We start from the raw sequence: 10,799 nt of genomic DNA, 5'->3' as shown, positions 1-10,799 counted from the left end.
TAGTTTTTAAACAAGAACACTGTACTTACTTGATAGTTGTTAAAGAGCTTAGTCAGTAGGCTCCAAATACTTGATTTAAACTAGCGGAACAATAATAATTACATGGGATGCATGGAGGAAATGTACAGCATTATTTGGTCTGTAGTCACACAAAGTTACAACATGGTTTATTTTACGTATATTTAGTTTGTGGTTTGGATTTTAACTTTTTATTACATTTTTCCTGGCTGCTTTGTGTCTGACATTTTTAAATACAGTCAAACTAAGGATTAAAGGTGCTATAGACGCTATGACATTTTAAGTCTCGAATTGGTAGTATATAGTTCAATTTAGGAATTTTATATGACATTTGGCACTTTCTTCTCTTTATCATTCTGTTTGTTTAAGCTTATTTGTAAAGTAGAATTATGGTAAGATGGAACTCAAAATCCAGAGTCTTTTTAGTGAATGTTGGAAATAGCATAGGACTTCTGTAGGATAGAAATCAGGATCTTAATTGGGCTGAATCAAGGTAGCTATACACAAAGAGGATGATAATGATTTCCCATTGGTAGATGTGTTCTCCCGGTGGTGTTGGTGGTGTTGGTGGGCATTGACAGATTTTTTCTAAATTGCTGAATGGCACATTTATAAAATGGTTTGCTCAGTAAATCAGGGAGTAGTCTGCAGCTATGGAACAGAATGAAGATGAGGAGGAACCCATGGGCAATCAGATTCCTGGCTTTCACTCGTCAAACATTTACTGAATGCATACTGTATATCCTGAATATAAAATAGCACACTGTCCCAGCTTCATTGAGTTCCTAGTGCTTCTAAGTAGATGAATTGGTACTACTCTGGCCTTAAATATCTTCTGCTCTTTCCAGTGGGTAAGGTGCTTCAGGTTGGTTGCCTTTTAATAATGAATGTGGAAAAGAGCAGTAAACCCATTTTTCTTACTATAATTAGGATTATCATCAGTTTTGAATCATTTGGCTTTCAATTTTTCAAGGGATCTCAGCATGTTTTTATTTTCCTAATCTGAGTTCCATGTTAATGTATGATAAAAAGTCATTAATTCAGGGGCCGGCCTGTGGCTCACTCGGGAGAGTGCGGTGCTGATAACACCAAGGCCACGGGTTCGGATCCCATATAGGGATGGCCGCTTTGCTCACTGGGTGAGCGTGGTGCTGACAACACCAAGTCAAGGGTTAAGATCCCCTTACCGGTCATCTTTAAAAAAAAAAAAAAAAAAATCATTAATTCAGAGTCAACTAATTTAGAATTTATAGTTAAACTGTTATTGTCATCATTGTCATTGAAGAAAAGATTTGAAAGCTAATAGTATCAATGAGAGGAGAAATGCCACATGTAATATATATAGCTAAAATGATAAACTGTCATGTTGTACATATTTTAATATACATATATAAAAGTATTTTAATACACAAATGAGTTGTGAGTTGCTCTGTTTGCCACTACTAGCTACATAACTTTAAGGTTTCTGAGTTTTAAGAAATTGACCTGGGTGGTCTTTTAAAATCAATCCCAACTCTAATAAACTTTGGTAATTCTGAATTTAAGGCAGACTTGGCAGAATTACTGTCCCCATCCAACACTTCATTAAACATTTGAGAAAATATTACAACTGTATCTTTTAAAGACTGTTTTATCATTTAACTTGTAACTTTTCAGAATAACTTATCCCCAGAATTTCAAATTAATATAGTTTTATGATTGAATTATACTAGGACTCAGGAAAGGAATCTGGTTTAGGTACTAAAAAATATTAGACAATAACAGTGATTGATTAAAGTAAATAAAAGCTAGGCAGTCACTCATTGTGCAGTATATGAGTATTTTTCTTAGACCATCAAGAGGAAAACTTTTCTTGAAAAGATACTTTCCCTGAATAGGCATTTCTCAAGAGAAGACATAGAAATGGCAAATAGGTATATGAAAAAAAAGGTCAGCATCAGTAATGCAAAATATAAATTAAAACCACAATGAGATATAACCTCAAACTTGTTAGAATGGCTGCTATCAAAAAGACAAAAAATGAGTGTTGGCAAGGGTGTGGAGAAAAGGGAACCATTGTACATTGTTGGTGAGAATGTAAATTACCATAGCCATTGTGGAAAACAGTATTAAGATTCCTCAAAAATTAAAAATAGAACTACCATACAATCCAGCAATCCCACTCCTGGGTATATACCTAAGGAAATGAATCATGTCAAAGAGATAGCTACACTCCCATGTTCATTGCGGGATTATTCATAGTACTCAAGGTATGAGAGCAACCTAAGTGTCCATCAACAGATGAATGGATAAAGAAAATGTGATATATATACACAATGGAATACTTTTCAGCCTTTAAAAAGCAGGACATCCTGTCATTTGCAACAACATGGATGAACTCAGAAGATATAATGTTAAGCGGAATAAGCCAGGCACAGAAAGATGAATACCACATGATCTCATTTATGTGTGGAATCTAAAAAGTCTAACTTCTAGAAGCAAAGAATAGGATGGTGGTAAACAGGCTTGGGGGTGGGGGGAAGAAGATTAGGGAAATGGTCTAAAGAATACAAAATTTCAGTTAGGAGGAATAAGTTCAGGATATCTATTGTAGAACACAGTGACTATAGTTAATAACAATGTATCGTATACTTGAAAATTGCTGAGAGAATAGATTTGAAGTGTTTTCACTGCAAAAAAAAAGTGTGTGCAGTAACGGATATGTTAATTAGCTCAATTTAGCCATTCCACAATATGTGTGGGTGTGTATTTGTATGTATATATGTGTGTGTGTATGTGTATCAATAAAAACATAATGTTGTACACCATAAATATATATAATTTTATATGTCAATTAAAAATAAATAAAACTTTAGAGAAAAGAAAGAAAAGATACTTGCCAAGTAAATACATTTGGTAATCTGAGTAAGCTATTCTGCGTACCTTCTGAAATACTCTAATCATACACCATGGTTTGAGAGCCTTGTCCATGTATCATAAGATTTATGAGTCTTGTGCAAGATTGCATTAGCACTTTATTGCCATGTTGTAAAAATTGGTATTGTGATAATCATTACTGAAACATAGCCCCAGATTAAAGTGATTCACATAAGCCAGCAATTGTTTTACTAGTGTCAGCTTGTTCTTTTAAGGCAAGTTGCATTAAATTCCCTGATTGTGGCTTACTGTATGGACTTAATTGAATTGCTATTTCAAGTAGTACTTTTTTCCCCCCTACAGGTTAAAATTCTGTGTCACCAGTTGCTGGTCCAGGTGTGTGACCTGCTTAGGCTAAAGGATTGTCACCTCTTTGGACTCAGTGTTATACAAAGTAAGTCCTACTCCCATCTCTGGTGGATTTAGCCAACAGTTCCTGAGGAAATACATTTTATAGCTGTAATTTAAATCAGACAAATTGTTATAAAATTGTGGTTGTCAAAATACCCATAAAGTGATCTTCATTTTTAATCTGGTATTTCTTTTTTAGTCTCAACTACTGTGTATTTCTTACAAAATTCAGGATTTTAGGTCATGTATTTATTTTAGTTTGAACTTAAAAATTGATTCTTCTTTAGGAATCTAGATTTTGTGTGTTTGCTTTTTTATGTTTTAATAAACTAAGCTTCATTTTTGTTTTGTGTTCGGGGAACAGCTGGAGCTGGTAGGAAAGTGTCTTAGATATTTTTGTAACTTAATTTATTTTGTAACTTTTGACATTAAAGTTTGCTTGCTATTGACTATATAGTATAACAGAATGGTCTATTAATTTAATCTCATTTTCTGTTTTTTTCTCATCCCTTCTTTTTTTTCCAATCGGACTTTATGCCTTGGAAATATAGGATCAGTTTCTTCTGTATTATGTAGAGTAGATTTTCAAGGATTCCTTATAAGCTTTCTTCTCTCATAACACCTCAGTTATAGTTAAATTCCCAGGTCTCTCTGATCTACATCCATTTCCTATAAGCTTTCTTCTTTGAAATTATATTGTCAGATTTCTCTTAATTTAGTCTTCTGCGGCAAAAGCCTTTCAAATCTTCACTCATTTTACCAGGAGGACTTCTTTGTGAAATGTAGTTAGTTATGTTTTTTATACTTGGATATGGATTATTTTCTGTTACTGGAATTGGTTTAAATTTAAAAGCTCAAGATATCTTGAGAATCTGGTCAATACCATAAAATGCTTACATCTGCCAACTTGGAAAGTGTAACATAGTCAGCTGATAAACAAGGCCACTTTTCTCCAAATGTGAGCTGTTTTCAGTTGCCATTTTAGGAGAGGCCGAAGAGCATGATGCAGGGAACACATCAGGACCCTGTGAATCAGCCATTTGCTCTTCAGTTTCTTCCTGTGGTAGTTAAAGCAATAAAAACACAAATGCTAAACTTCGTCTTTGTGTTAGTACATCCTCAGTCATTCCTACAAGGAAGAGTCTAGAAGCAATAAGGTGCCCTATAGATTGTGAGTAACTTTTATTATTCTATGCTCAAAGTTAATTCTTCTTGCTACATCTGCAGCCAGACTGTTGATCTTTGTTGTTCAACAAGTCAGTCCAATTAAACCAGTTTACAGCTTCCATAGGTTTCAAAATGTTTTTAAGATGTCCTTTTTAAAAGAGAGATTGTACTATGGTGAAAGAACATTGGAATGAGAATCAGATGACCTGGTTCTAATTCTGTTTCTACCACTAACTAGCAGTGTGGCTTTGGACACTCCACTTGACTTCTCTCGATGTCAGATTTTTCACATGTCAAATGGAAATTACTGCTCCACCAGCTTTGCAGGATTGATGTGTGCTTGAAAATTCTTAAGATACCAAGCTCTGGTCAAACTGTAGATAGTACAGATATAGTGGTCATTTAAAAATATATATGTGCCATTATGGTGAACAGTCTCAATTGTGTTCATTATGTTGCTTCTGTAGATGGGAATTCGAGCCAAATACAAATCAGCTTCAACAGGGAGATTGTCTGGTCTTGTTCATTTCATGTTTAATCAGTAATATGAGAGACGGGCAATATTGTTTGTTGACCTGATAAATGGATTTAAGTAGCTTCCCCTTTTTTGTCTCTGGGACCTCTTCCTTATCTCTTTCAGTCAAATTGGTTGACCTGATGTGCCATTTATAGCCAAAAAGTAGCTTTATCCTTCCTGTTCTCTTTTGGCATTTTTCCAATCAAATCCCAGTATTCATTCAGCCAGAAGTCACAATGTAGTAAATTGTGTTTATCCTGGAATAGACCAAAGGAACACACTTCCCTTCTATGTAGAGCTTTCCATGAGGATGCCCCTTAGTGACGGTTAGAGAAAAGGAATAAGTTTTTATAAAGCTTAGAATAAAATAGGAATGCTGAAAGCTTTTTTTGTGAAATATGTCTTGAAACATGTCTCTCTTTTAAAAGATTCTCTTTGGGAAATCTGAAAATTTTTGATTTTTATCAGCTTGTTTTCATACAGTTAGATCATTTTACATAGATTTTAGCAGTCTTATTTTCTGATTATCTTATAAACATTATCCCCTTGAAGGACTATCTCAGCATTCATGCTTTTTTTAGTGAAGATTCTCCTCTTTCCATGAGATTGGTCCCAAAGGCAGTGTGAGTAATGGTTATCATATTGTCATGCTGTGTTTTGATGTGGGGAGCACAGAGAAGGAATAGTCTTTTTTTTATATGTAATTTATTTATTTTGTAGTCGACACATATTGATTGTACATATTTATGGGGTACAGAGTTATAGTTCAATACATGTATACAGAGTGTGATGATTAAATCAGGGTAATTAGCATATTTATCATCGCTTATCATTTCTTTGTGATGAGAACATTTGAGCAGGAGCAATTTGAGAACATACAATAAATTATTGTTAATCATTTACAACTAGCACTACTGTACACCACTAGAACTTATTTTTTCCATCTAGTTGTAGTTTTGTATCCATTAACCAACCTCTTCCTGTCCCTTCTCTCCCCTTCCCAGCCTCTAGTAACCCACAATTTTACAATTCTACACTCCACTTCTAAAAGCTCAACTTTTTTTTTTTAAGCTCCCACATATGAGTAAGAACATGCTGTATTTATCTCTCTGTGCCTCAGAGACTATACTTCACAAAGTGTGGATCAGTCTCCTCACTTGGAAATAGGCTGTTATCAGTGTTTTCTAATTTCTTACATAGCAAATAAGATGGTGTTTCTGCCCTGTTTCATTATTTTGCACTTATGAGAACAGTCTTCTGTAAGCTAAACAAAAGCATGTTTTTCTGAAACTAAGTAATGCCCACATTGTTGGAAGTTTAGACTATAAGTTTTAATGACCCTAGAAGCAGGAGTTGGAAACTAACATTTCTTTTAAACATTATATATCTTTAGTAGTATGTGTTCTCTATTGCAAAAGTAAAACAATTCATAAAGAATCTCATTAATGTGTAGCCCATAGGATCTTTTATTTTTCAGTATCTTGTGAATTTTTTTGGTAGTGTGCAAATTCAGAGTACATTTATAAACCTTGAGGTTTTTTTTTTTAAAGTTGTTTCTTTGTATATTCTTTTCTTTTAAAAATCTCTCCTTTCTTACCTTCTTGTCTCCTTTTTTTAATGTGCAGATAATGAACACGTATATATGGAGTTGTCACAAAAGCTTTATAAGTATTGTCCAAAAGAATGGAAGAAAGAGGCCAGCAAGGTACGACAATACGAAGTCACTTGGGTGAGATTACATTTATGAGCAAAATTATTTTGATTTTTTTAAAGTGTTTATTTTATACATTAGAAAAAATCTTAAGCAATACTTTATACAGTAAAAAATAGGAAAGGGAAATTAATGATAAGTTCTAAAATGTCATATTAATCAAGTATTAATAATTTATAGCATGTAACAGTAGATTCTGAATATCTGTTAAATTATGTTGGATGATAATGTTTTAGTAATCTTGGGATAATTCTTTGAAGTGAAAAGGATGGAAACATTTGCTCCTATGGCTATGTTAGTTGTCAGAACTGAAGTTCAAGAAATTATTAGTAGTTTTTGAATCTACTTTTACTATACTTGCATTTGATACTTAGTTTATTATACTGGTGCCTTTGTTTAGTAAACATCAATTCCATTTATGTGGGAGAGCATTCACAGGGAACTAGTGTTTTCAGGATCACCCTAGTAAGTCAGGAATAAAACCCCAGTGTCTAATCCTAGACCCTACAATTTGTGTTTAAGAATTCTTGGAGTAAATTGTAGTCAACTACAAAGTAAAGAACTTGAATGTCTAAATAAACAAACAACATTTCAGAATTTGGTATGTGGAATGTCCGAGGAACAAGAGAACATTTGTAATAAGGAGCAAATGGTCACTCCAGGGGACAGAGCTGAGCAAGGAGCTGGATCTCAGCTAGAAATTTCCATTAGCATTTATTTTTATCTTCCCTTATGTTGTCATTGGCATTACAGTGAATGAGAACCAGAGAGAGGGATGGTGCCCTGTTTTGCTTTATAACCTTCTGGTATCCATATGGGACAACTGTCTACCCACTAAAGCCCCGCTTATTACAAGGAGATAAAACCTTTCAGTGTTTAAAAAGTATCTTGCAAACAATGGTGTTTTGGTTGTTTTAGAACGTATTTTTGAAGTAACTAAAAATAGCTTGATTTTTATGTGTGTCTTTGTTTTAGGGTATTGACCAGTTTGGGCCTCCTATGATTATCCACTTCCGTGTACAGTACTATGTGGAAAATGGCAGATTGATCAGGTATGAGAGCAGGGAGAGATTTGAGACCTTTATTTCCTATGCACTTCTTCTGACATAGCAAATAAGTTACTCATGTTTACTGTTTGTCTCCACCTGTTAGACTATAAACTCTATAAGAGTGGAAATTTTTTTCCTTTTTAATCTTTTTGCACATGCATGTATCCTCAGTCCCTAAAACAGAGGCACAGTAGGCACTCAATAAATATTTGGTGAATGAACGAATGATAATGTTAGACTGTTGATGAAATGTAAACATCATACTGGCTCATTTTTTTTATACTCTGCACTTTCAAAAATAAATCATTCACCAGAAAGATATTTCTTTCAAGAAGGAACTACCACTTTTTTGAAAGACTATTTAAATATCTATTCTGGTGATGGGGTGGAGAGAGGGGGAGGGGCAGGAACCCTCCTCTAAAAGCACATACATGTTTCTATAGCCTGGTTTTGTTTTCACATTTGGGGTCTTGCTTGTATTCTTGGGAATAGCTTTAAACCAAAGAGTAAGGCCCTTTGGAACTATCCTGTGAGAATCTTCAGAGTCAGTTTGACAAAGGCAGGTAAGATTCTTTTTCTGGAGGTGAGTTCATGAATAATACCATGCATATCATACATATTCAGAACTTACCATTTCAGAAGCTCTCAGTTCATCATTTGTATAGGAGGATTCAGTGATGAAAAATTTCAGAGGTGATTTTCTTGGCTGATAGAAAATACTAGAAATGTGAACTCTCTGTTTTATTTATTTATTTTTAAACTTTGAGAAACTCCATGTGAAAGAAGCAAAGATACATTTGGCTAGTGAGCTATACATAAAATTAGCTCTTTATTTATATCAGGGCCAAATGCAAATTAAAAAGTAAAAAATATTAGCCCATAAAGAACTTTTTTTAAAGGCTGAGAAACTTTGATATTCATTCTCAGTTTATATAAAATTTTCACCCAATTTACCCAGTAAGTGTGAAATGCCCTGGAAAGAAGGAACATATATTATTTAACCATTAATTAACCCCCTGGGGCTAATGAATTTTTAATTAATCCCTATCCTTCTGCCCTTTATCTCCCTGGGGATGAACCAGTCCAAACAGTGTGTGGTCAGCATTATAAAAAGCAGTGCTCTGAAAAGTACTCTGTCCTAAGGGGAAAAAATTGAATAAATGCTTTATTTTTAAGTTTTTTGTATTTAAACATGGTCTTGGTTAAAATAAACCCATATGTTTTTATGATTATCTACTAATGATATTAGCTATGAACCTCAGCTAAACATTTAACCTGAAATGATAGGGAAGCAAATAATTTCACTAAAATACATACACACACAAATTTTTTTCTTATCTGTACTTTGATCACAAAAAGCATCCTATTTGTGGGTGAACATTTTTTTTTTTTCTTTTGAGTTTTGACTGTGCTTTCCCCAGTCAGCTCTTCTTACCTGACATATTTAATGGTTACTGTATTTATTTCTGAATTCCATGGTTTGTAACAAGGGCACTATTAGTACTTACTGTTGTGGGGAGTATCATGATTGTCATGACATATGCCTAAAAAACACACCCATAGAGTAACATCCACTTAATCATAAAACAAAAAACATTTAAGGAAAGGTTTCTGTTTATTCTTTCTTAGAGAAATTTTTTTAAAAAGAACACTATAGTTAAGCAAATTTTTTTGAAGGGTATATAAAAATAAACATTTTTTAAAGGGCCTTAGAGTATTTATAGTGTGCTCAGCTAAAAAACAAAACAGAACAGCAAAACATTAAAGCCAGGACTGCCCCTCAGATTTGTCCTCATTTATTTCACGTGTGCATCATCATCGTAGAAAAATTACTTTAATAGAAAAAGTGCCTGGGCTTCTGTTGTAATACTTGTTCAGTGAAATATTTACCATATTGGAGTGGTATACTTCAGATCTTTTCTTCCTTCTCTGAATGGATCAAATATTGTAAGCCTCAGGACATGTTATTTTTGCTGTCTGGATAGTCTGACTTGGACTTCTGACCCCCTGTGACCTCATTGAGGCAGCCGTCAGGTATAGCTGCAACCTCCCCCTTTCCAGTGAGGTCGGAGAGAGGGGCACAAACAGAAGGGCTCCTGTCACCAGATGGAGAGCAGGGTTTGGGTTCTGTTTACATGCTATTGGATTGTTCCATCAAAATGTGAGTTCTGTTTTCTTTTATTTTTCTAGTGACAGAGCAGCAAGATTCTATTATTACTGGCACCTGAGAAAACAAGTTCTTCATTCTCAGTGTGTGCTCCGAGAAGAGGCCTACTTCCTGCTAGCAGCCTTTGCCCTGCAGGCTGATCTTGGGAACTTCAAAAGGAATAAGCACTATGGAAAATACTTTGAGCCGGAGGCTTACTTCCCATCTTGGGTAGGCACTGTCTTCAGATTCTAAAGAGTGTTTTCTCTAGCGCATTTCTAGTTCATTTTGCTGCTACTCACGCTGCTTCAAGAAGAGGGGACCCAGACATTTTGTGGCCAGTAGTTTTACTCTTCATGAAGCCCCAAAACAAATTTCACACTTGAGAGCATGGCACACATGATGGTACACGTGCTTATAGTTAATGGGGAAGAGGATCGCTGTCCATCCTAACTGTGGTGGAACTTGGACTCTGCCAGCCTCCTTCGGCACTTATATGGCTTTTGCCGTCTTACCTGCTCTTACTGGAGCATCATTTTCCCCCTTTGAAGGCAGAAAAACACTACTCTTTAAAAGGTAAGATAATTCACAGCTTTTCCTGTGCTGAGCAAACAAATACAAGTCAGCTTCTTGCTCTGACCTCCGTGTCCTTCACTCCCAGGAGAGGAAATTTAGGTTATTCCAGCAGGAACCTTCTCAGCTACCCTTTCTCCACCCCACCCTGTTTCTGTTCCCATTCTCCCTCCAGGTCTTCACTGTGTCTTCTCTCTCTCTCCCATATTGTTAGCCTCTCCTCAGACTAACTCTTCTTCAGTCAGAACATACGAAACATATTTGGTTCTCACCCGCGCATCTTTGGGAAAGATCCCAAAGAAGATTTCCCTTGTCAGTAAAGCTTTTTGGAAAAGTCTTGTGTATTTGATT

The 10,799-nt window shown here is 35.0% G+C and overlaps 1 protein-coding gene across 1 annotated transcript; it reads left to right on the top strand.

The window, feature by feature from the left end:
- Positions 1–3,237: 3,237 nt before the first annotated feature.
- LOC103582789 (FERM domain-containing protein 6-like) lies at positions 3,238–10,369 on the top strand (the record flags this gene model as incomplete). Its single annotated transcript, XM_008564290.1, has 4 exons — positions 3,238–3,328; positions 6,595–6,674; positions 7,656–7,732; positions 9,920–10,369. Coding segments are annotated over 4 exons (459 nt in total), but the record flags the coding sequence as incomplete, so codon positions are not given.
- Between the last annotated feature and the right edge of the window lie 430 nt (positions 10,370–10,799).

This window comes from Galeopterus variegatus, unplaced genomic scaffold (assembly GCF_000696425.1).
Source record: "Galeopterus variegatus unplaced genomic scaffold, G_variegatus-3.0.2 Scaffold17913, whole genome shotgun sequence".
NCBI classification, from domain to species: domain Eukaryota; kingdom Metazoa; phylum Chordata; class Mammalia; order Dermoptera; family Cynocephalidae; genus Galeopterus; species Galeopterus variegatus.
The sequence above is the reverse complement of the archived record's forward strand: the minus strand, read 5'-3'. Positions and strand labels throughout refer to the sequence as shown.